The sequence below is a fragment of the Lontra canadensis genome, unplaced genomic scaffold (genome assembly GCF_010015895.1).
Source record: "Lontra canadensis isolate GAN:19392208 unplaced genomic scaffold, GSC_riverotter_1.0 scaffold95, whole genome shotgun sequence".
In the NCBI taxonomy this organism is placed as follows: domain Eukaryota; kingdom Metazoa; phylum Chordata; class Mammalia; order Carnivora; family Mustelidae; genus Lontra; species Lontra canadensis.
The window spans coordinates 5,916,684-5,943,915 of NW_022631089.1; the positions used below are offsets into that span (position 1 = coordinate 5,916,684).

The 27,232-nt window shown below is 37.0% G+C and overlaps 1 protein-coding gene across 3 annotated transcripts in view; it reads left to right on the forward strand.

Moving 5' to 3' along the window:
- Window positions 1-27,232, forward strand: part of DIAPH3 (diaphanous related formin 3) — a 501,032-nt gene that overhangs the window by 76,316 nt on the left and 397,484 nt on the right. For all 3 annotated transcript variants that reach the window (XM_032836998.1, XM_032836999.1, XM_032837000.1), the window contains one exon: window positions 2,342-2,446. In XM_032836998.1, coding sequence (XP_032692889.1) covers window positions 2,342-2,446 — 105 coding nt within the window. The remainder of the gene's footprint in view (window positions 1-2,341; window positions 2,447-27,232) is intronic.

The window sequence follows — 27,232 nt, forward strand, 5'->3', positions numbered from 1 at the left end:
GAGTTGGGGTATGGCAGAGGAAACGGGTTCGGAAAACTCTGGGTTTCTTCCTTAATTCCAAATATACCACTTTTGTATATGAGCTGCTGTCATCTTGAATATACCTTTCCAAAAAGAAAGCATTAGACTTTGTAGTTTTTCTCATATTCTGTATTTACTAAATATTTTAAATTGCTGGTAAAGAGGCTGAGTCATGTTTGCCCGTTGGACAGAAAATAAAAAATACAGTGAATAATTAAAGACAGAGGTTCTCAGTACTCTCATGTCCTTTGCCTTTTTAGAGCAACTACTCCCGTTACTTCCCTGTAACTTCCCCATTACTTTCTTCCAGTGAAAGTCTTTATAGGTAGTAGAAGCCATCTACAATCATAATTTTAAAAATCCATTTAATGTCTTACTATACTGCATAATACAACCACATACGTTGCAATGTAAGCAATTGGCCATGACTGGTCAGGAAGGTACAAAAAAGTCATTCTTGAATCTTTGCTTCACGTGAGTATAATAGCTATTGTGCATGTCAACATAGCTTTGCTATTCCGGTGATTCAGATACAACAACCAGTGTCTTCCTGGGGTACCCAAATTATAAAAATTGAGCACAATTGATGGCAAAGCTTATTTAAAACAAAAACAAAAAGCCAGTATAACTATAACTTGCAGAGTAGTTGGATTCTTAGAAAAATCAATGTCTATTAAAACCACATACTGCAAAGTATTTAATCAGTAACAATTTACATATTAATTCCATTTTATATTTAATTCTATTGAATTAGTCAAAGCTTAGGAAGTTTTTGTGTTTTGTTTTTTTCTTCCTTCTTCTTCTTTTTTTTTTTTTTTTTTTTGGTTTGTGCATCTGTCTGTGGGACACAGAATAGTTTATCATGCAGGATTAGCCCAGATGTTGAAGAATGTCTAGCATACCTTAATAAATGCTGATAGCATCATCTCAGTCATTGACAACCAAAATATTTCAAGATATTTTTTAAAATCCTAAGTGGTATTAAGGCCTATTTAGAGTCCCTGGCATAAAGTAAAAAAGAAGAAAAAAGAGGGAGAACAAAACAAACCATTATTCACATAATAAGATATTTCCAACCTGAATGGGCAGGCGTGACATTACTAATTACTACCTTTTATTAGGGTCAAGTGGAACAACTTCTAAAATCTGAAATATTTATATCAAAGTGAAATGAAGGAAATTTTGACTTTTAAGTGCTTGAAGGGATTAGTAGCCAAAAACTGAGTCAGCTCAAGGCATAAATAACAGTGTCTGATGAGTTGTAGCACTTTTATAAAACATTTATAAAAAATTAACCTGCTGGACTCCACAGGTCATCCAAAGTTCTGATTTTTATACACCTGTTTCTGAGTGGATATAGGGTTGGTATACATTCAGGTGTGTTATATTTGCATATCACACATGACCAAGGGCTAGTATCTGGAGGAAATCCATTTGAGCTGTCATTTTAATTCAGTCATTTTTGTCTCCCTGTAGGCTCCTTTTTCTTTGCCAGAGCAGCCTCTAAATAAGACAGCTTGTAGCAATTCCCACATTTAAGTGGGCATTCTTGACTTGTATTTTTAAAAGTTAAAATGAGACCTGTAGCACGATCTAGGTTACTTAAATCTTTATTTTGATGGGTGCCCTTGAGAAATGTTAGATTTTTGGGTGGTACCTCTTTTTATGAGTACAACTCTTAGATGATTTAGAACACAGAATAGACTAAGTAGTTAATGGATATTTTTGATACGGGTAGACAAGAGACCACTATAGAATGCTTTGCCTTTTGCCAGGGATCTATACCAGGTATTTGATCATATGATCTTGTAGCTACACAATCTGGAAAGTGGTTGGCTTATTTACCTTTTAATTTTTGATACATGGAGCAGCTCTTTCAGAACTAGTGCAAGATAGCTTCAGGTACAGCTATTTAAAAAACAAAACAAAACTATAGTGTGTGTTGCGTTTGTGGGTGTGTATGTGTGTGTGTGTGTGTGTGTGTGTGTGTATTTAAATTGTGACTCTGGATGACCTTCTGAAAGGTAGAAATCTAATCTAAGTGTCTAATTATCTGTAGTGATGAGAATGTAATTTTACTAGCTTGCTGTGAATTTTAAAAAGATTTTCTGGTAAGTGTTTTACCTGTTAAAATGATCTAGAACATGTTTTTGTCTGTATTTCCTGCTCTTTCTTTTCTCCAGGCAGAACTACGTGTAAATCATTCCAAAACAATTAATGCTGCTTTAGTCACAAATTATTGATTTTTCCGTTCCTAGGGTATGTAGAATTGCTACTCTACTTAGATTCTAAAATGAGGCTTTTTAATTGTGTTTTCCAGGAAGATATGAATTTAAATGAAGATAAGAAGGCACCATTGCGGGAAAAGGACTTCAGCATCAAAAAAGAAATGGTGATGCAGTACATTAATACTGCTTCCAAGACAGTAAGTAAAACTGTCAAGTTGAAAAATACTGCTGAACCGTGTTATAGTGTGGAAAACAACACATTTGTCTAACGAAGTGCTTAAATTTTTGAGCAACTGGAATCACAGGGCTTTTGAATGTATAAAGGCCACAAGTAGGATGTTTATTTAGTTTAAAAATATTTCTCCTACCTTCTAAGACTGCTTTTGCTTTTTAGCCCCTGACATTGATGAGGAACATGGACTGGGTTGGTTTCCTCCAAGACTTCTTTCCTTGTTAAGGAAAGTGGATTAGGATGGCTATTGATCTCTGATGTCACTTATAAATTGGGATAATATTTGTATTATAGAAAAGGAGGGCCGATCTTACTCTAACTACCTAAATCAGTTCACATAATAGTGGCTGAGAGGCATATCTTTAATGTGAGGTTCCCTATGGATAAAATTATCTCGTAACAAATAAACGTTAGACGTTGAAAAGAGGATTAAGCCTCCACGTGGCTGCCAGTTTTCCAAGGAAACATGAAATATGTGGGTGGAAGTAATGAGTAAATGTCTAAGAAACCATGACTGGCATGCAGAATCAATTACATTTATTTCATGGGACAACAAATGAGTTTGACCAGTCATATAGAAATTGAACTGATGGATGGGATGAAGTCTACAAAACAGGAGCTAATGAAGAAGCAATCAGAAAGACAGTAGAAAATGATTTTGGCTGAATTTAAAACAGAATTGGTTGGAGAAGAATAACTTAATACGCTGCAGTTTTCACTGGATACTTTAACCAAAGGCCAAGTTACAAGAATGTAAGTTATTTATACATAAGCTCTATTTATCTACTAGACCAGTCAGTGACTTGGAGGATTTTCTTTTAGAAAGCAGACTCAAGTGATATTTAATTTTTAAGCATGCCTCATGTTCTGCAGTTTGATGTTGAGTTGTAGAAATCAGAGTACTGTTCTTTTTCTGGCTCCTTATGTAGATGGGTGTTGTTTCCTGCTATTGTGACAAAAATTGCTTTTGCCCCTTAATGGTCCCTGGATATCACAAATGAACGTTAGGGACTTAAGAGAGCACTTGTGTTGTGGATTGACTTATCATCCCTTTGATACTGGGCATCTTATTTTACCTGATTCTCAACATCCTTCTCCACAAGATGGGACTTAGAGCTATATCACAGGCTTGTTGTTAGAATTTAATTGTTTATGGGGATCCTGGCTCACTCAGTCTGTTAAGCATCTGCCTTCAGCTCAGGTCATGATCCCGGGTCCTGGGATCTAGTCCCACGGGCTCCCTGCTCAGTGGGGAGCCTGCTTCTCCCTCTCCCCACCCATCTCCCCCCACCCCCACCCCCTTCCCGGCTCATGCTCTCTCTTTCTGTCAAGTAAATAAAATACTAAAAAAAATTGTTTATTTCATGAGTGGAACATAACAGGTTTTATACCTGTGGCCGCCTCTTTTGGTAGCAGTGGTGGTTGTTAGCAATTGTTTCTTATTTTTTTCTTTGTGATTTGTTCTTGCTGTTGAAATCATTACACTGTGATTATTGATGGACATTGACTTATATTTTTGAAAATACAAATTGACCATTAGTGAGTCTGCATCACATTTATTAAGTGTCTGTATATCAGGCAATGTTCCAGGCATTGGAGTTGGAGTACCAAGATGGTCAATCATGGTGACTTACGGAGCAACATAAGACACGTAACAGAAACACACAAACACACGTGATAAATGAAATGCGATGTGGAAAAAACATAGAGGACGTGGAGATGGTGTTATTTTCCTTTTTTATTGAAGTGTAGTTAACATGCAGTGTAACATTAGTTTCAGATGTACAAGAGGTTTCACTAATTCCAACATTACTCAGAGTTCATCTCTGGTAAGGGTACTCTTAATTCCCTTTATCTATTTTTACCTGTCTCTCCACCCCTCCCTGTGCTGTAACTGTCACATGGAGTGATCAGGGACGACTCCCCTATTAGACAATTTTAAATCCAAAGAACATAAATTCACTTAATAAAATTATAAGAGATACTGTATTAGTTAGAACTGGTTTAGAAAACATTGGTATAATAATGCATTTTAATTCTTGAATTTCAGATAATAAACAGACTTTTTAGAGCAAACTGCTTTGAACTTCATTAGAGTGGATCTATTTCAGTTTGCATACACTGATTGTAAACTTTAATCCTCTAATCGTTTTGGACTGAGGTTGGAATTTATTTACTAGAATTAGATAATTAGATTATCAGGATTGAAATAGATTAGTTATCTAAAGTATGATTAAAGCATTCACTCATTTAATTAGTGTGTGGAGGATCATGGCTTTTCCTAGGAGGATGCTGAATAATTTGGCGGTTGGTTAACACTCTAGAAAGTTCAAGCTGACCAGTCATCTATTTTTGCTCTGGAAGTAGAAACACATTAACTCTTAGATACAGACTTTGTCATACCAGTGTATTGAGGTTAATGAGGACAAAAAATCTTCTCTGAGGAAAAACCGTCAAAATTTATAGATGAGTTATTCTAGAGAGCATGGGGGTGTTTGTGTCAGATAAACTTTGGTTATAAATTTAACCTTAGACTTGCTTTGAGATTGTTTTGTGGAGAAGCATTAATATTTTTGAAAATAGCACTGATGCCTGCAGTTGATAATCTAAAAATTCTTTAGAAATATTAATGCTCAAACCAACCCTAAAGTAGCTAAGCTGGATTTTTGGAATGGGGGAAAAATAACAAATCCTCAATCAAACTAGGTTGTTTCTAAGACCTTAAGTTTGTTTCAGTAGCCCAATGGTAATGCTGATTTTTTTCAGTTAGAAAAGATTATTAACTATTTTTTTTTTTTTTTAAGCAAAGAGCCTATTTTAGAGGCCGAAAAATGCCAAAGTCACATTTTTCCAATTTACTACAGCATGAGTATGTGAGCCAGGTTTGGCCAGTACTGTCTGCTGGGGCTTCTGAGAAAGGTTTCCCTCCCTCACAAAGAGATCCAGGGCAGAAAACTACTTTTATCCCCGTTATTTGACATGTTGTGAGAGGGCGTGGGATGGTTGGCACATGACTTCTTAGAGTTGCTGCTCTGGCCTTATACAGCCCTGCCTCCAAATTTTTCTGTCACGTGAGGTGATGCATATTCTTATTTAAACTACTTTAGGTGGGGATTTTGCTATGCTGTTGTGCACATCTGGCTGGACCATCCCTACCTATAGCCTTCTGCCTATGCAGGGTCTCCATCTCTAATTCATTCTGAAAATTACTCCCCCCTCATCAAGTAGACTCTGCATACTTGAGAGCGAGTAGTACAGGGCCAAGTGGCCATTCCTTGGTAGATGACTTGCCTCAGATGTTCAGTAGCAAGTTTATTAAAGAAAATTTGTTTCGGAAAGAATGAATACAGTCTTGACTTTTGTTTGATTACTAGGGGGCTGGTAAGTATTCTGCAGTAAGGGGTAAGGACCTTGAAATGAGGCTCTAACATGACAATCCAAATGGAAGAGACTCCATAGTTTCCAAAAAAAAAATGTAAGAAGAAAATTTTGAACCCAACACCAAGGAGCTCTTAAGCCACAAATTGTGTAAAAATTTCCCCTGTTTTCTAAAGGGAACTATAATTTAATAAACATCTACCCTGTAAATGTATTGAGTCATGCTTACCCTGGCTTTGAGTGTTGTTCTCGTTCTTTATTGTGGTCTAGTTATTTTCCCCCTTCAAATTCTGAAAGCACCTTTGCAGATAATGTTAAACGATGGTTTTGTTGTCAGGAATCCTGTACCTTGAGGAGACAAACCAGGCTTTGGAGATAAATCCTAATAGACGAGCTGCCCTCACCAAGTTTTTCTTTTCTTGGTGTTGGTATTTCCTCCCTGTGTCTGTGATACCCGTGTTGATGTTGGTGTTTATATTCCTGCTGGTGCTTGAGTTGTATTCAGGGTGAACTGGCTCTGGGTAGGTGATGTCTGGGTAATGTGAAAGTCACAGGAAGCCATGGGTTACTTTAAAAACCACTGGAAAAGGTGTTAAAAAGGATACCTTACAGAGGGGAGGATTTAGAGCAATAAGATGCTTCCCTTACCCACCCCTCCATCACAAAGGAATCCTAAAAATAAAAAAAAATTCATTCTACTTCTTCCATCTGTTGAGAAGAAAGAATCTTCTTTGTGCTGTTTCAGTTGGCTGCTTTTTCAGGGTAATATGTGGCAATGTAAACTGGAGGAGTCCTGAGAAGTCAACATCTACAGCCCTTGGAAGTGAAAGCAAATCCCCGGAAGAAGAAAGCAGCTCAGAGGGTGAGAGGGAGGGAGGGGGTGGAATGTAACACTTTTGCCTCCAGGAACTAAGTAGTGGGCTTGAGTGTTTGCTTATCAGTGCTTTTGGAGTTGACATTTTCTCCACCCACCCCCATATATTAATTTAATTTATTTATTTGACAAAGAGACAGAGTGAGCATAAGCAAGGGAGCTGCAGGCAGAGGGAGAGGGAGAAGCAGGCTCCCCAAAGAGCAGGAAGCCGGGCTCCATCCCAGAACCCTGGGATCATGACCTGAGTGGAAGGCAGGTGCTTAACTGACTGAGCCACCCAGGTGCCCCTCCACAACTTATTTTTAAACACAAGATATGAGACAGCCCTGACAGTTTATCTCTATACAGATGACAACCAGACTGCTACCTGTCAGCATGTGGTCTTATCTTTTGGGTTGTACCATTAGGTGTCAATAAAAGGCTCAAATAATTTCTCTTCCAAATACATACTTCTAGTTCCTTCTGAATTCATTAGCTTGGAATAAAAAATTCCTCTAAGCTCCTGCTCCTGGACCTCCCTCCCTCCATCTGTATGCCATAGGAAGCTGTATCACATCTGCAAGTAAAGAGCTGATTTTTAGTGGGGGCTGATGACTGGTAAGGCCTAATTTCACATTTCTCAGCTTCTTCATTAGAACGTCCGTCCTTTATTTCCCATTTATATTTAGTTTTTTCCTTTTTGGTCCATCATCCGTCTCTCCCCACCTCTCCCCCAAAGAAGCAGAATTAATCTTTCTGCTCCTGGAAGTCTGCTAGCTTCTTTGGACTTTGTTTTCAGCTTTTCTCTTTCCTAGTCATTCGTGACCACAGACAACTGACTGCAAGCCTCCTCTGAGGCGTGTATTGGAGAAGTTTGCTTCGTGTTGAGCTCTCCTCCTTCAGCCCTTAAGTATTTCTGTAGTTCTGGGTTAGACTTCTTTAGTAAGAAATAAACACCAAATATTAGAACATAACTTTAAAAAGTCACATAGAAAGGGTAACAAGTTTTTTAAACAATGTGATAAAATGTGCCTTCATGGAGTTCGTAAATGTAGGATTGTAGGTTCTTGTACGTATGTGTACCTGTGTGTATATATAGTATATTTTGAAAGGTGTTACCAGGTACCTCTTGTCCTAGCCCAGTAGGGCATGATGTTCAAGTATGAATGACATGGTTTTGTCCAGTGTCGTCCATCTAGGCACATCCTGATCAGGAAAGAATTGTTTTGGGAAAATACTAGTGATGGTCAAATTTGTATATTTTTCCCTAGGTAGAAAACCCGGAGTTCATCTCTTTTAGCTCTGATTTGTTAATATTGTATTATATTGGGGGCATTTTCATACCTTTCAGAGTCTTTTTTTCTTTTTTTGGAGGGGGTTTATTTTCATGTTTATTTTGGAAAACATTGTCAGATGGAGATACACCAAGTTTTGTTTTCTCTCGCTTTTCATCATTGTTATTACTTAAAAGCGTTATATTTCAAGCACTGGGAACTTAGATGAACCAGACAGTTCTACACATTTTTGCTAGTTAAAGTTAACATGGATTATTTTTTGGCTTCCATTTCAGGTTAGGGATTTGATCCAAGTGTACTTGTAACAAAAGCTTAGTAAAAATTTGTGACTGGTACTTGGTATTAGACACTTACCTATTTATCGGCAGTGTCCTTGCTTACATTATTTTGTCTGTTTGTCTCCAGGTCTTTCTTGCTGACTAGGAGGAAATATCAGAGCCCCAGGGCAATGAACCAATTTCTTGTTAGGAGTATTTCTTAATAATCTAATGGCACTTTAATTTCCATTTCTGCCTCCATAGGACAGGTTTTATTTATGTACAATTAAAATGATCTTCCAAGAGTTCAAATCCATCCAGCTTCATTATGAGTTGTTTCTGGGCAGCACCAGGGGCGAATAATGTGCTCTTGCTATTACTGCCCCGTGTTCTTGCTTAGGCAGGAGATGATAATGAGGAACCCAGTCATCTTTTCTTCATTTATTTTTTTTTTCTTACAAGAAATTATATTAGGTTCAAATTAGAATTGTGTGTTTTTGGTCTTTTAAAAATCTTAAGGGTGCCTGGGTGGTTTGATTGATTCAGCGTCTGTCTTCGGCTCAGGTCGTGATTTCAGGGTCCTGAGATCTAGCCCCTCATCGGGCTCCCTGCTCAGCAGGGAAGGAGCCTGCTTTTCCCTCTGCTCTCCCCTCCACCCCCCACCCTGCTGGCGCACACACACTCTCAGTCTCTCTCAAATAAGACCTTACCAAAACAAACCCACCTTAAAGATACCTTTTCTTAAAGCAATTTTTAAAAAGACTCACCTGATATAGAAATAATGTTATTTACTGGTAAAACCTAGAATTTTAGAACCTGATGTGGTCCCCGATGCTTATACCATTTGTGGCATTGGAGATCATCTGAGGTGGTTTTTTATCTTTTTCACTGAATTGTTTCTTGGTCGGAGATAATTTGCTCTGCTCTTGCTTTTTAGATTTTGCAAATGTAATTACACTTATGACCAATTACAGCAAGCGTAGTAAAAACTTGGAAAGTGCCAGAAAAAAGAGGCACGTGATTTGAGGGAGACAAAAGTGATGAGCAATAACCCTATGGAATGAACCATTTGAAAGAAGAAAGAGTTCTGAAGGAATGTGTGAAAATGAAAAAAATGTTATGTATCTATGGTTGCCTTTCATGAGTGAAGGGGACAGGTAATTCATGAAATGAGCGGGGAATGAGAGTGGACAGGAACGTGGGTTCTCAACCTTGATATCCATTAGAATCTTCTGGAGAACTTCAAAACAAAACAAAAAACAAAACTGTGTCTGAGGCCTAGCATTTAGCAAGTTAATTCCTGCAGGTAGGATCCAGGCACCTGGACTTTGTGAATTTCTCTTGGTGATTCTAGTGTATAATCAAGGATGAAAAACTCTCCTGGGCTGTACAAGATGATCCTCATCACTAGAGGTCTATGTAGTGTAACATTAATTCAACGAAAGACTAGGAGTTGATAGAATTTAAAGGCAAAGCATAGAGCATATTTACAAATAAAGCCACTTAGGGTTTAAGGCTAGTTTGCCTGGGCATCAGATCAGAATGGCATACTGTAGCTACGAAGAAATCCTAATGTTTGGCCACTTAACCTTCCCCTCTTCTGATACTGTCTACTATGACAGATGGAAGGACCTGGTCTGTTTTGGGAGATGTCCAATGGGGTATTAGTAAGGAGGAAAAGAGTATGCCTGGTGTAAAAGCTTCAGTGGACTGATTGATATTCCTAGTTGGTGGCTGTAATCTTAAAACCCTCCTTAATTTAGTTTGGGCTTAAGAGACAGCCTTTCAGTTCTTAATTATTCCTAAATAGAATACATTCTATACATACTTAAATCCTTCATATGTTAATCATCTCGATGTACAAAAAGCATTAATTCTTAATTTCATGTTTCCCTGACTTAATACCATTTCCTAAACGGTGCAGTATCATGGTTCCCCTCCACTTTGAAGAAAATAGGGTTGGTATATCTTCTTACCTTCAGTGTAATACAGAACTATTTGAAATCCTTTCAATATCAGAAAGCCTTCCAGGGATAGACCAGGTAAACTGGGAACTCTATCCTTGGGATTCACCAAAATCTGAAAAAATAGTCCAAGAGTAAATATACATGTTATCATTGTTAAGCTAATTTTTTTGGGAGGGGGGAGGGTAGATTTTTTTCTCCCCCTTGGGAAGGCTGTTCTATCACTCTCCATGACTTAAGTCATTTTCTGGCATGATTTTTGTAAAGAATGGCATTATACTCATTTAGTAGACATTTTTATAGTTTATTTATTGTAGGTCTAGAATATATCTTAGCGTACCTTTACATTTTGAGCATGAGTAAAGGCCTAGGAAGTGACATCCACATGTTCTGCAGTTAGAACTAGAAACCAGACCTTTAAAAAACAAAAAACAAAAAACAAAAAACTTTTTTATTGTAAATTAAAACAGTTCTAGAAAACACCAAAAACAAATATGTAGCTTAGTGAATTATCATAAGGGAAACACCGCCAGGTTAATAAATAGAACCTTGCCATCTACCCTAGAAAGCCCTTCAGCTACCCTGTCCATTTCGAATCCCTCCGTCCATGCTTTTTTTGAACTATTCCTAATCACTGCCTTGACTTTTATAGGAGTCACTTCCTTGAGTTTCTTTATAGTTTTATTACCCAAAAGTACATCACCAGACACCATAATTTATTCATGATTTTTTAAAAATTTGGAATGTCTTTAAGGTTCCCTCTCCACCCTTCAATCTTCAGGAGTCCCATCTATTTATTTTTATCTAGGACAGTCTGGCTTTTGCTGATTGCATAATCCTGTTTCTTATGTTTCATTTCCTGCAAAATGGCAGCTAGATCAAGAAGCTTGATCAGACTCAGATTTGATCCCTTTGGCAAGACCATAGGAAATATTATGTTTTATTGTCAGGAGTTTCTTCATGTCTGGTTTATAATTAAAATTCTATAATTTCATTTCCATTTATTAGTTGGAATACTTGTTCAGTCTTAGGTTTATTTTAATTCCAGTATAGTTAATATGTAGTGTTACATTAATTTCAGGTGTAAAATACAGTGAATCAGCACTTCTGTACAACACCTGCTGCCCATCACAGGTGCACTCCTTAATCCTCATCAGCTATTTCACCCATTCCCCCACCAATCTCTCCTCTGGTAACCATCAGTTTTGTCCTCTCTAGTTAAGAGTCTGTTTCTTGGTTTGTCTCTTGTTTTCTTTGCTCACTTGTTTTGTTTTTTAAATTCTACATATGAATGAAATTATATGGTATTTATCTTTTTCTGACTTGTTTCATTTAGTGTTATATTCTCTAGCTCCATCAATGTTGTTGCAAATGGCAAGATGTAATTCTTTTCTATGGTTGATTAATATTGCATCATATATATAATATATATAACACACATATATATTATATATATATTTACCAGCTCCTTATCCATTCATCTATCGATGGACACTTGGGCTGCTTCCATAATTTGGTTGTCGTAAATAATGCTGCTGTAAATGTAGGGGTGCGTGTATCTCTCTGAATTGGTGTTTGTGTATTTTTGGGATAATTACTCAGTAGTGCAATTACTGGATGGTAGGGTGGTTCGTTCCATTTTTAACTTTTTGAGGAACCTTCATACTGTTTTCCACAGTGGCTGCACCAGTTTGCATTCCTACCAACAGTGCATGTGGGTTCCTGTTTCTCTACATCCTTGCCAACATTTGTTTCTTGTGTTGCTGATATTAGTCATTCTGCTGACAGGTGTGAGGTGATATTCCATTATAGTTTTGATCCGTATTTCCCTGATGATGAGTGATATTGAGCATCTTCTCATGTGTCTGTTGGCCATCTGTATATCTTCTGTGGAGAAATGTCTATTCATGTCTCCTGCCCATTTTTTATTGGGATTATTTGTTTTAGGGGTGTTGTATAAGTTCTCTTTTGGATACTAACCCTTTATCAGATAACGTTTGTCTTTTAGTTTTGATGATTGTTTCCTTTGCTGTGCAGAAGCTTTGTATTTTGATGTAGTCCCACTAGTTTATTTTTGTTTTTTGTTTGCCTTGTTCCAGGAGACAGATCTAGCAAAAAGTTTTTTTGTGTGTGATGGCAGAGAAATTACTGTCTGTGCTCTGTTCTCGGATTTTTATAGTTCCAGGTTTCACATTTAGGTCCTCAATCCATTTTATTTTATTTTATTTTATTTTTAAAGATTTTATTTATTTATTTGACAGAGGGAAGCACAGCGAGAGAGAAAACCCAAGCAGGGGGAGTGGGAGAGGGAGAAGCAGGCTTCCTGCTGAGCAGGGAGCCTGATGCGGGGCTCAATCCTAGGACCCTCGGATCATGACCTGAGTGGAAGGCAGATGCTTAATGACTGAGCCACATAGGTAGCCCCCTTAATCCATTTTGAATTTATCTTTGGATATGGTATAAGCCAGTTTTCCCAACACCATTTGCTGAAGAGACTGTCTTCTTCTCACTGCATATTCTTACTTGGAATACACTTATAAAGAGACATTTCCTCAAATACTGACTACTTCATGATATAGGAAATTTAGGATAAATACTTGATTCTTTTCCATTGCCAGTTTTCACTATAGTGGATTGGTTTCCTAACAACCTCTGAAGGTAACCAGTTATTTTTAATATTAAGATATGATAATTATGATAACTTATGCATTACAATTACTATCCTTAGTGAAGCTCAAATTGCCCCATCTTTGACTAGTTGGCTCCTAGTCATTTTGTTATGACCCTAGGAATTTCGGATTGTTCATTCCTGCCTGGTGAGTATGTTGATTCTCCCACACTATGTCTGGGATCCATCTTTTCCTTCAGTGGGAAATGGTATTTCAAGAACAGTCTGGGCATAAGGATGCTTATTGCTGGTGGATTAATCACTGTTTCTGGGCCTCTTCAGCAGAGAGATAGTAAAGGAAAAACATGGTGTGGATATGTTCAAAGAAGTGTTCTTTGACATATGCGGTCTCCACCTGCTGCTTTTGTTACACTCTGTCTCCATTGAACATAGAGCTGTAACATTTTCTAGTTCTTTCTAGTCCTCCTGTAGCTTTCCCGTCTATGAGTAACTGAATTTAGCGCCCCCTCTCTTATTTCTGAGTAACTATATTTTAAGTCTCCCCACCAGTCCTTAAGTTCTTATTTCCCTAGACGTTTGTCTGAAGTTTGCTCTGCAGTGGATTCCTCTGTAGGGCTCCTGGGAAGAGCATTTCCTGATTATTGCATATGGGTAACCGTATACGCCTTCTTTCGTTTAGTCAGTTTTATTGGATATAAAATCTTTGACTCATGTGGTTTTGTTTTTGTTTTTGTTTTCGGATCTTAAATACATTCTTTTCTTCGGTCATAAAACATGACAAAAGTTCTGCTCTAACTAACTATTATCCCTTATGGGTTACTGACTCTTTTTATCTAGTTGTTTGAGTTGGGATTATCTGATAAACAGTATACTTTTATTATGTATTTCTTAAATCTTTAAAATTTTTTTTTCTTAATTTTCATGAAAGTGTTCTGTTGACCTGCATTGGGCTCTTCTTCAGAGGTCTTATTATCTGTATGTAAGATTTTTGTGTATCCCCAATATGCGCTCTGTCCCAAATCTTTCTTCTGTATTTTTGTTGTTCTTCTTTCTAGTTTAGTTTTTACTTCTGAAGTGATTTTCTTAGTTATTCCCCAACCCCCCGCTCCAAATTCTCTCTCTCATTTCAGAGGATTTTGAAATTTGTTTTTTTTTCCACTATGTCTTATATGTTGTCTCAATGTCTCTTTGCACAGTTTGAAATTGTAAGTTACTTTGCCATGTTTTATGGCTTTGTTTTTGTGGCAACTGTTCATTTTCTGCAGGAATATTCTGCTCAACTTCGATTTCGCCGTCAGCACTTTCTCTCATCGTGCTGTACTCTCCTGCAAGGGACCCCAGGCAGCTCAGTGCCGGGAGTTCACGGGACACATCTGCCCCAGTCTCCTTCGTTTTTTTTTGCCACCAGAGCTCATCCACAATTGGAAAAGGCCAAACTCCACCTAGTTTGAGCTGCTGTCCTCAAATTGGCCTACTGAGGCTTCTAATGAGGACCTCTGGGCTATTTTGGGCTTCTGGTGCTTTCATGTTCATCTGCTTGCCTCCTCTGTTTCTTCCTACACAGACATTGTTATTGTGTAGATTTTGTGGTCATTAGTGGTTTGTCTCCTACTGCTTGTATTTTGAGGATCACCGAGATAAGTTGTTGCTTGCATTGTTAGGTCTGTGGTTTTGCCCTTTAGTTGTTTTTTTCTGTAGGAATCCAGTGAGTTTCAAAAACTGTACCGCTGCTGCCATCTGCCCAAAGCCTCTAGTTTTCTTATTGTGAGTTTCATATTCTTGATGTGATGCCAATGTATGTCTTTGGTTAAAAAACAATTCTGGATTTTCAGGATTTCTTCTTCTTGCCTGCCCCCACCCTCCTTGACTCAGGATGGACTATCATGATCGATTAAGGAATGACATTTCTCGATGTGACCTTAACTGATAGCTTTGGCTTTTGCTGTTTTTTCCACCCATAAACTTTCATCAAACCTTGTAATGGTCCATGACCTACAAATAGATTTAAATAAAACACTAGTTTTAGTTTTAATTTCTATATTATGTTTATGCAGTGCTATCATCTTCTCAGACGATTTCGATAAGTTGTGCAGAATGCTTCCTTTTTTATATCGCAGTGATAGTTGGAAAACTCAGACTGCCCTTCTGTACTTTACCCCATCCCTGGAAAAATAGGTCTCATCTGCTTGTGTGTGTCTATAAATTAGTGAGTGTGTTAAATCTATCACAGCATGAAATCACTTCAAGCACTGTGAAAGACCATCTTAAAGAATTTAAATTGATTGCAGATGTTGGTGCAATTAAGCAGGCCTGATGAGCTCAGAATCCTGTTTCTCAGATTTGAATATGAATGCATTTTTAAAAATTACAGCAATGTACTCCATGTAAATGGAGTTCATAGGCACTGGAGAGTTTATTTCACCTTGGATTTTAAAATGGTTTGGTGATGTGAAAAGTACTGTGTGACCCCTTTTGCAGATACCTGTATTACTTCGAAAATGCATTACTAATGAAAATGTATCACTCCTTTTAACTATATAGTTCCATGCCATCCTTAACCAACCAGAAGTGACTTTGAATGATTATTTCCTTTGTTATTTCATTTGTCTACCAATTTGTTGATCTACTTTCTGTGTCTGTAATTCATTTAAAAATTATTCTATAGACAGAGAAGTAGAATAACTCCTCCCCAATTTTAAGGGGGGGGTGGGGGAAAACGTATAACAAGCCAAGGGAATCGGCTTAGAGCATGAAAGCCTGGGACCTTTCTTCCCCTTGAGGTCAGACTTTGTGACTGCTAGAACTCTACCTTCCTGTAGTTGCTTTGGCTTTAAACTGCTGAAATAGAAAAGAAATCTTCTATCTTAAAATATAGCCTACTGGGTTGCAAATTAGAAAGTGAATTCTGAAACAAGACTAACAAGATTAAGTAGAGTGTACGGTGTGTTCATTTTCAATTTATTTCAAATTGATCTGTGCACATTAAGTAATTAAACTCATCAATTTTGGTAACACATTGTAAAATATTATGGACATTAGGACTTTATTATATATACAGTAGTAAAATAGATTACAAAAATGGTAACTGTATTTAGATACTGCTTTTAAATACCAAGAAAATTGCTGAAATATTATTTGAAGTATAGTAATATTAATGACTGGAAGTAGGAACAAAGACTACATTCTATCTTTTGTGGAAGGTATGAATTATTAAATTTGTGTTCTACAATGTTTTATAAAAGCTTGTTTTACTCATCATGGCAGACTATGTCTTTTTGAGTTCAGAATCCCGCTTTGTTACTTTTAGCTCTGTGATCTGAGAATTCATTATCCCTAAGACATGACTTACTAAATAATAAAATTTTAGGGGCATTTGTTTTGGAACATATAGGACGGGAAGTAGGGCAGTGATTACATACGTTCAAGTCATCAAAGTTTGAAGTGTCAAATGGCACTGGGCAGCTGTATGCTACTGCTGAAGCATTCTTACATTGGCTTCATAATGGAATAAAGTTGAATAAATTACTAAAACCAGGCATCATAAAAATTATTTCTGTTCCTACTTAAAAAATGAACGTATATATTCTCATGTCAATCTTTGGATATAGGACCACGTTCTTTTCTCTGAGTAGGAGTGGTTTCTACTTTGGTTTTTTCTGCATAAGGCATGCCCATGAAGCATCGTCTGTGACCCACTGTGTGTTTTAATTTGACCAAGAATGTATACTTACTATTTTTTAACTTAAATTCAATTAGCTAACATATAGTACATTATTAATAAAGCAGTCTAAATTCAAACATAGATTTGTCTGATTTTTTATAGTATGATCTTGTCAGTTATATTGTCCCTACTTAATTTGAAAACAAGTTTTTTTTTTTTTTTTTAAAGCACTCATCCTAATCTTATCTTTTCCAGGCATTAAAGTAATTTATCACAGAAACAATTTATCTTTCATTCTCCTATGTGATTATATTAACTCGAACAGATATCACAGCTCATTAGCAATTTGGGGCACAAAAAATCAACTCTGGGTAGTCACAGAATTCAATTCACAGGAGTAAGTTTGTGTAGTTACTATGGCGGGCTACAGCATGTGTTGGGCACCTGCCACTGTAAGTTATAGAATAATAGAAAGCGTGATACTGATCATCTATATCCAATACCTTAAGGAAGTCACATTTGAATGGATTTTCTTCTTCCCTTTCTCTCTCCAGTGGAGTCATAAAAATATAATTTTCCATAATTTTATTTTTCTCTTAATTGTTCTACCCTCTGTTAGAAATAATGGTTTCCGCTCAATTGTACTCAAAAACAGGAACATATTGGCTGGCGCATCTGAGAAGCTGTTGGCTTCAGATGGGCCTAGATCTAGGTTCTCAAATGACCTAAGGACTTAGTCTTTCTACTTCTGTTAGCTCTGTTTGACTATGTCTTGGCTTCATTCATGCAGGTTTTTTCCCCATGATATATCTAGACGGATAGCAGAAGTTTCTGGCTTAACTCCTATATTTTAGATTAACGGTCTCTATAAAAATTCTTGATCACTTACCCATCAACTTAAAAAAATTGATTATATATGCCAATAAATATTGGCTTACTATAAGCATGTCTACTGTACTGGTACTTCATATTTGTTCTATTCATTTTATGTATAAACTAATGTATTAATATTTTATCTCAAGTGTGTGACATGAATTGAAAATATTAAGATGGAAATGATTTCATTTGAGAATATTGCCTCCTTCACAAATGTTTGGTTTTTCTTTTGTTATGAACACATTTTAGCTATGCCAGATTGATGATATAAGCTGATAAATATGCCCTTAATCTTCTCAAATGTTTTCACACAATCTACAAAGTTATTTAGCGACTTGCTGTTTTTAAGAACTATAAGATTTTCTGGGCTTGGTACCCTTTTTAAGGTAAAAGAAAAGTTAAATTTTTTATCTGTTTTCTTCTAAATATTATACTCCCACCCACCCTAGATTTAAATGTCTTAATTTTTAATTACCCATCCTGTTTTTTCTAACTGAATCAATCCTGTCCATTCAGGAATGTTCTGGGAGCATGCACCCACCTGCAGTACCCATTGCAGTTCTCTGAAGTTTATGTTGACTTCCTTCTTACCCACATCATCCTTTTCTTACTGTTGCCTCTACTGGTTTCTTTGTGGTACCATGAACCAGGTCTCATCCTCTGTTTAGCCACATTGGAAGACTTGCTTGAATTCGCTCTCCTGCTGTCCGCTTTGCTACCTTTTATGTGTGCTGAGTTAGTGCTTCAGGACTAAGCTATGACATGCCCTGACTCTGCCTTTATATGTTATACTTGGAGAAAAATGTCATTAAGGTCCTGTGTCACCTGGACAAGATTGATCCCTTTAGGACAATCTTATCTTTGTGAATTTGTGATTGTCGACGTGTGATCGAACTTGAAGGCTCACAAACTTGATCAATCAACATTGTAAGACTTAGCATACATTTTGTGAACAGGTATACCTTCTAAGCTAATAGAGACTATGTAAGAATGCAAATGCCATTTTAATGACTTAGAAATAGCATTAGGGAGGAAATTGTTTTCTCATCTCTTTGTAGACTAATCTATATAAGAAGCCAAATGGTAATTATTTACTTGGTTTGTTGGATGATGTGCTGTGAAGATAATGGGCTGCGTACCCCTGGCACTGTGTGCTTTTCCTACCTTAACTGTCCTCCCACTTCATATAGTCATCCACTGAATTAATCTGATAGACTAGAAGCTCCATGAAGACAGGGAATAAGTGGTGCAGCGTAAAGTAGGTATCTGTGTTGGTGTGCCTGGTACTCCCTTTCCTGGAAAGTCTCAGTGGAACTCTGCTGAATTCTGGACATGTCACCAGGTAGCCAAGCAGACTGCTTCCTCCTACGTTAGAGTACCCTGAAATGGCTAAGGTCATATTTTTTAATGGTTAAAAAAATGCATTTTATCTTGAGGTCATAGTTGATCTTGGTGCACATGTATAATCTCTTGAGACATTTTAATAGGCTTGTATTTGATAAATTTGGTTTTTCTGAATTTCATTATCTGAATTTAATTGTAACTTAAGTTTTGTGGGTATCTCAGAGTTGGCAAAATGCATCTCCCCTGAGGTTCATTTCTATTAGAATGTGACCAGAATTGATGTTTTCATTTTATTTTTCTCAATACATATTTAAGTTTCATAGCTCATAATTTTTATATATTTCCCCCTGTAATTTTGAGAGTTTTCTTAGGACCTAGAGTGTTTCAATGACTAAAGTGATTAGAAATTCTAAGATCAACTTGTTTAGTAATCAAGTAACATTGCAAGTGTCATTCATTTATTCATATGTTCAAATTTAAAATTATTAAAATCAAAGATACAACTTAAGATAAAATAGCACTTAATGTGATGGTCTACGACCAATGTGGAAGAATTTCTGTTTATGGCTTTGTTCTCTGGTGAAAAAAGATAGATGATTTCTAAGTACTTTTTACATTAAAAGTTCAGGAGAAGGAATACTTTTCTTGTAAGTTATGATCAGAATTTAAATGCCATCTTAAAGCATAATAAATAAAAAATGAATAAATGAATTGAATGGCTTTAAGTAATTACTTTTATATAATGCTTATTTAAAATTAATAACAAAATCTAAGTTAAGAATGTGACTAATGGGAATGCACTAAAGAAAGGTATTTTAAAACAGTAATTTTAAGTTTTTCTTACTTCAAAAAGGATGCATTGCTATAGAAAACTTAGAAAGTACAAGACATAAAGAAGGAAAAAATAAATCCTACCAATCCAAAGAACCAGCTGAAGTGTTAAGGTCGTTTTGATTTCAAAACAGCCTAAAAAGATATTAAGAGAGTAAAACTAAAGTTTCTATAGCAGAAATGTTAACTGTGGCTTTTTCTGTTATGTCAGTTTTGTGGAAGTCTAGAAACTAAAGATAGCAGGTGTCAGACTATTGTGGTCATGGGAAGAGATTGTGAGAGTAATCCTGCTACTGTTAACTTGTCACTCAGTTCTAGGCTATATGAGACTAGGTTCACAAATGCTTTAAAAAATGGAAGATCTATCAAGAGAGGCTTTCTTTGGAGAGAGTGGTGTCATGGTGCTAAGGCATTATCTCTAACTCTTTGTGAGGGAATAAAGCCATATGGGTGGCCCTTTGAGAGAACTTCTCAGAGGTTGACTGCATCCCTTTCAATATGGGGACATGATGATTGGAAAATGACTCTATTTGCAAATGGTGGACTCTAAAGACAAGAGGCTGTGTTAGCTGCTCTGGTGGCAAAGCAAGTATAAAAAAGTAGACCTGCTTTTGGAACAAGTTAGACTTGTACCAAAACATCAACTGGATATGGACCTCTCAAAAGGTAGTCGGGTTTGAGAGATCTTAAGGGCTTCATCTAAGGGGACGATCTGCGATGACCCCAACACAGTCTATGCAGAGTAGACTTAGAAAACCCAGCAAATGACTCTCCGAGTAACCCACATATGCAAATGCTGCTTCTTGGGATGCTTATCAGCCACAGCTGGAGGACAATGGCATCGGAGTATAGCTGCGATAAGCAAGGACAACAATTTCCTGTATCTTACCTCTTCCCTCCCCACTGTTCTCAGCCCTGAAGGTATTGGAGAAAACCTGATGAGTTGGGATAATGGATTTGAAGAATTAGTTGGGAAAATAATGAAGACCCACAGCTCTGTTCAATACTATTTCCTGGTCTGAGTGATGGTCACACTGAGGAAGGGGAGGAACTTTAAGATTGAATTTTGTGATACTCTACTTGTTTTTTTGAGATAAAAGAACTCCCTCTTCCTTACTATGTTGGATAAGTGGTGTGAAATGTAGAGTTTTCTGAAGCAAAATAATCTTGGGTGAATATTGTTAAGTACATTAAATTCCAGAAATTGTGAGGAAAAAGATTGGGTATGTTGGTTAATATAACAACTAAAAATTTCCATATGGGTGGTGATGGGGAGAGAAAGGGAGTAAATATAAAAATTTAGAAGAAATAAAAAAAATGGAGTAAAATATTTGCTCTGTATCACTGCTGGGTAAAGAATACCTACAAATCATTAGGAAAAAGACGAATAACCCAATAGGAAAATTTTCACTTAATATGAATAGGCAATTTACCTAAGAAGAAACATAAATGGTGAATGGCTATTTGAAAAAACATTCAATCTCAATACGTAAATAAAAATCGGTATGGAGAGCATTTTTCATCTGTCAAAATAGAAAAGCTAAACAGTATTGCTGACAGTAGTGTTTAGTGAAGGAGTAAAAATATATAGCAATGCAACCTTATTGTAGTATAATTTGGTAGTATTTAAATAAAAAAACTGCTATACCCTAATGATCTAACAAACCCCACTATTTTGAATCTATTTGTATAACAATAAGTTGAAAGTATAAAGTTGTACAAAGTGAGTCCTTGCAGCACTGTGTAAAATGTCAAGAAACTTACCCAAAATTCCCATCACTGGAAAAGTGATGAATTTATAGCATATTCATATAGCAATGGATAATATAGCCATTCAAATGAGTGCATTAGATATGACTTGGAAAGTTAGCTGATTAGAAAAAAAAAATAGAAGCAGGTGGATGGTACAAGTTTGTGTTTAAAGAAAGTTTATACGTGTATATGTGAGTGAGTAGATGGTCTGTGTGTTCTCTACCCATTGAAAAGGAAATGCCTGATGGCTTCTCCCTAAACTTGCAAAAGCACTCAAAGTGTCCTCTTAGGCTGTGGTTGGAGAAACTGAGGCAAGGACATCAATTTCCTTGTATACTTAAAAAGGTCTAGTGGGATTGTGGGTGACTTGTAGTTTTTGATGTTTTTGTGTATTTCTTAGGATAAACAATTTGGTTATTTTTGGACCGAAAATGAAGACGATGATATGGGGGAAAGAGGGAGGGCAACCATCAACCAGATTATATCCTACTTCTGGTTGTAGTGAGACATGACCAATGAACTTCTGTGCTTGCCCCTTGACTTTTTTTTTTTTTTTTTTTTTTGGGCTATAGCAATCCATTCTATGTATAGGAAATTTGGGGAAGCTAATGTGTATAAGACAAGGTCTTTAGCACTTTTCGCTTTAACAGCAAAAAGAATGCAATGGGATATGTGGGCCATAGGTGCTGGATTCTTGCCCACTGCACCGGGTGGAGAATGCATTCTACTCTGTCTTGGGGAGTTGGTGGAGGAGACCCTGGACTTGCATCAGTCCCCAGCTGGCATCTAAGCAACACCACAGACTGCTGCTGCTGTGGCTTCCTTCTGCCAAGTCTTCTGCCTTGGTCCCAGAAATTGTCTTTTTAGAGGAATATTCCTTAGCAGAAACAAAATCTGATGTTGTTCCTGACAGAACACCATTTTTGTCTTGTTTACTAAGTCATTTTGCCACGGTGCAGATGGCCTGATAACATGGACCACATTTCAATTACAAAAATAAAAACAAATCGGCAGAGCTAATAGTGTGCTGTTTGCAAAGCTTTTAAATGTAACTTGGAATAGCGCACAACTTCATTTTATACTCTTGGAGTAAATTGGCACTCATTTTATAATCACTTTTATTTGCAGACCTTAAGTTTTGGAAACATCTGGATAAATCGCTAAATAAATGTTCAGTTTGTGATCATTGCCAAATAGCGTTTATTAAGCCTTTACCTGTGTGTGACAATGCCGACTGCTGTAAATACCACACTAAATGAGATAGAACCTGGAGACTCGATTCATGAGAGAGGTACATTATTACATTGAAGTACATGAAAATTCTTATTTATATTTGAAGTATTTCATGTGATTTTTCTGTGCCTTTAGGAGTTATTACTTAAACTGATTTTTTTTTCCAATCTTAAAAATTAGGGGAGTAGATCTGATAACCTCCAACTTACTTTCCATTTCTGACAATTCTTTGGTTCCTGCTTTTACCAGGAAATGTCCCTCCAGTACAAACCCTGCTTTCGAAGCCATTTGGTTGAAAACTTGATGTCTTTATCTTAGTGTTTTCACTCAGTAATGTTTTCATTAAGTAACGTATAATCCTTGCAGAAAAAACGTACAAACCAAAAAGAAGAAAATGAAAACCATAATTTCTTTGCCAGAGAGAAGGGTTGTTAGCATTTTTGGCTACTTTTCTTTGAATCCTGCTAAAGGAAGTTGAGAATATCAACCTCAAGATGCTTGTGAAGAGTAAATGAAATTCTGCGCGTTCCTGGGTGTGTGGTGTGTGGCATATATGTTAAGCATTCAACAGTATGTACTGATGATAGGTGTGTATTCTAGTAATTTTTAAAGTGTCGGTCTTATTTCTGATATTTCTTATTCTAATACTATCCTGATAATGTTCCATCTGCTTTTATTCTGAGGCTTATGAGAGACCCTTAATAACTGTGACTTGTAGGAGGTAGTGTTAGGCCCTCTTCGAGAAAAATGCATTTGTCATCTAGTGTTTTCTGGTCTTCTCCATTTCAAGGAAAATTTTAGTGTTGGTATATATAAAAGTGGCGTGTGACAGAACCCTTGGCTGTAGAGAACACCAGGGTGTATAGATTTTTCTCTGAAATTCATGAAATTGGTCATGGCATGCCGAAGATTAGTTTTCACATTATTGGTGTAGAGACATGGTTGAAAACTTACCAATAAAGTTAGGTTAGCAAGGAGAGAAGAGTAGTAGAGACACTGTGAAAGCCTCTGTTAAGTGGGGAGAAGAGGAGAAACAAAGGAGAGGATTTTGTGAAGTTGCTATAGCTAGATCTGCAGTTTTAGGTAGGATGTAGGGCAGTCAAGAAAAATTAGATGGGATAGTGTTAGGGAGAGAAGGGCTCAGGTGGGAAAATAGAACAGAGTCGTGCTTCAGGGAGATTGCTGGCTGGGCCCTGAAGTGAGGCCCAGAGATGAGGTATTCCTTGATGGTCATTGGTAAGAGATACTCTAGGAGAGACTTGATGGGGCAGGTAACCAAATCTGGGAGGGCTTAGGAGAAGTGGATATAGTGAAGAAGGGGAATAAGATAGTGAGATTACACCATGCTTGTCAATTTTGTTGGTAGTGATAAAGAAGAAAAATAGTAGCCTGATAGGAAGCAGAACTGAGGGAGGTGAGTGTGGATATGGTTGAAAGGTTTGCGGATAAGAGGTGCTTGGACTAGATTGATGCTTTAGTGTTCTGTCTTAAAAATAAGGAAGCACACAGTTTTGCTGTGTGGGCGATTGAGTAAAGCTAGAAGAATACTGATTTTCTTGGTAGAGGAAAATGGACTCAGTACTGCCTAGTGTTGCTGTTTTCACAGAGGGAGGGGCAAAGTCATATGTCAAGAGTAGGGCAGAGACAGATAGTTTCAAAAAGAGCCGGTGGCTTTTGAACAGGTATTAAAGGGATGGAACATGAGTAAAAATATCTGAAAGCTATCTTGAGGGCCATTTGAGGCTAGGAAATAGAAACAAATACTATTGAAGAATAATGACTTCTAAATTCTGTTTTGTGAAAGAACCCTTTTTATAAAAATGTAGTCTTCCATGACACTCCCCATCAAATTGCAGATAGAAGCATTAGCTTATCTTAGAGGCCATAGTTAATCCTCATATGGTCAAGCTTGAGGCTCAGCTCCTGAAGCCTAGAGCTCCAAGGGACCCTATCCTGGGAGGAGACAAGTATCATGCACAGAAAAGATGATCTAGATAAATTAGAACCTTGATAATCCCCTTCCTTTTGACTATGAATAGGCCAGAACAATCCCTACTGGGCAAGTAATGCCAATTCAATGATCTTGAGGTCAAGGCTAGGCTGAGGAGTAGATGCCAGAAGATCAAGTCAGAAGCCGGAGCACAAGCCTAGCAAACCACCATGGGAAGAAATAACGTGTGGATCTGAAGGGTTTGCGTTAAGGAAATGGTTCTACAAGTCTGGGGAGCAAAAGCTCTGGAGCATAGGAGGTTAATATTGTCTGGTTGATTTTCGGCTTGTTTTCATACATCAATTGGGCCATTGCAGGCGGATAACAGAGTGTGGAGTGATGTGTGTGTGTGTGTGTGTGTGTGTGTGTGTGTGTGTGTGTGTTTTCTCGGGGTACACGAGGTCTGGTGGCTAAAGGGAAATGCTTCTTCTAGAATTGTGGGTGGCTTTTGTTGGGAGCAGGGTACTGGAAAGCTTTCTCAAGATCCCACTTCACAGGTGCTGCTCGCAGCACCTGTGATTCAGTGACTCTCTCGTTGGCTTTGAGGTTGGCTTCTAAAGCTCAGGGAATGAGTTGCAAGTAGCTTCATTGACTATTGGGTAAATAGGTAAATCGAATGTGAGCATTATTGTAACTTCCTAGAGCTCTCGAGAGGGGTTCATGGATTGATTTTTGCCTCAGATTCACAGTCTTTCATGAATCCTTTTGCTGACCTGTTCGGTGAGCCTGCATGTCTGATTGTTTCTTTCCTCCAAGCGTGAGATGATCTCAGTACAGACTATTTGGGGCAGCAAAAGGTTGATAAAAATTTTCTCTTATGTAGTTTTTACTCAATGGTTATTATGTAGTCCATTTTTTTTCCTCTTCTTTTAAATTTTAAGAAGGTAGAAGGGCATCTGGGTGGGCAGTGAGTTAAGCATCCACCTCTTGGTTTCAGCTCAGGTCGTGATCTCAGGGTTGTGAGATCGAGCCCTGAGTGGGGGCTGCTTGCTTAGCAGGGAGTCTACTTGAGATTCTTCTCCTCTCCTTCTGCACCATCCCCCGCCTCCTCCTCATGCTTTCTCTCTTTATCTAAAATGAAGTAAATCTGGGAAAAAAAAAAAAAAGAAACATAGAATTATGTAGGAATAAAGCTATTAGGAATCTGGGTTTTAAAATGAGAACAAACATGTAAAATTATAAGTACTTTCTAAAATTAAGTATTAGCCATCATATCCATAGCTTGTGAACCCGGGTATCTGGAAGTAAAGCTTCTTTCACTTCTGGTATAAAAATATAGAACATTTTAAAGGATAAAAGTTGTGTGAAATTGTGTGTTAAGAAAACGACACATTTGTCAAACGGAAACTAAGTGTATTATTACTGTAGTTCTTAAGAGTAATTTAAATAATACTGTCAATTATATGTAAGTCTCAAAAGCATTAGCTATTGTGCATTAAGAAATAATTAGATTTCATTTTTCTTAAACCATGTAGTGATATTTTCTTTGTATAAACATGTGGAGACTTAGGAACACTGACATGGGTGGTGAGAATGGGGAATAATTTATATAGTACTGATTTTTTTTTTCCCTGATACATGCATAAAACCTACAGGGTATCAAATGTAGCAATTCATTTGGGAGAGTACATCACAGTGTTAGTCAGACCTGTGCTGGCTCAGTTATGGAAGCCCAGTTTGAACTCCCTTGAGCAAAAGAGGCATTTTGTTGACTTCTACCTGGAAGAGAAGGGATAAGTAGAATGAGGGTCCAATGCCAGGAATTTTCCCCTTCTTCCCTCAGCCTCTGGATGTTGGTGTCTTCACCCCGACTACAGCACGGCTTTCTCCAAGAAATGGGGACCTTGCAGCTATAGGAGAAAACAAAGGCATAATTAATTGTTAAAGCTAAAACCACTTGTTTAACAAACATCATAGGCAAGAGACAAATAATCCTGTAAAAAATAGATTTCTAATGGTTTTGACAAGAGATTAATACCTATCCTAGGTATTATATATAAGTATATATATATATATACACACACACACACACATACATATGTGTATATATATATAAGTATGTATATATGTATATATATTATGTGTATATATATAATATATATATTATGTATATATACACACACATATATACACACATGTGTGTATATATACATGTGTATATACACACATATGTATATATACTTATGTATATATACACATACACATATGTATATACATACATACACATACATACACATACATACATACACATGTGTGTGTGTGTGTGTATATATATATATATATATATATATATATACTTATATCCTAGAGTGAGCTTTTATGAATTGCTAGAAAAAAAATCAATAGAAAAATGGGCTAAGGGTCTGAAAAGACCATTGAAGAAGAAGAAATCTAAATAAATACAAATATCTGTAATTGTGGATATTCAAACTGACACTTTAGTTTATATCCACTTTATACCCATTGCATATTTAAAAATTTTTTATTTACTTGAGAGAGAGAGAGAGAGAGGGTACGTGCTGGATGTGGGCTCTATCCCAAGACTTTGGGATGATGACTGGAGCCAAAGGCAGACGTTTAACAGACTGAACCACACCCAGGTGCACCTCCTCCCCCACCCCACCACTGCCATTGCATATTTTACTATTCTAGTGGCAATGTGGGGGAAAAGTACCTTCATACGTGGCT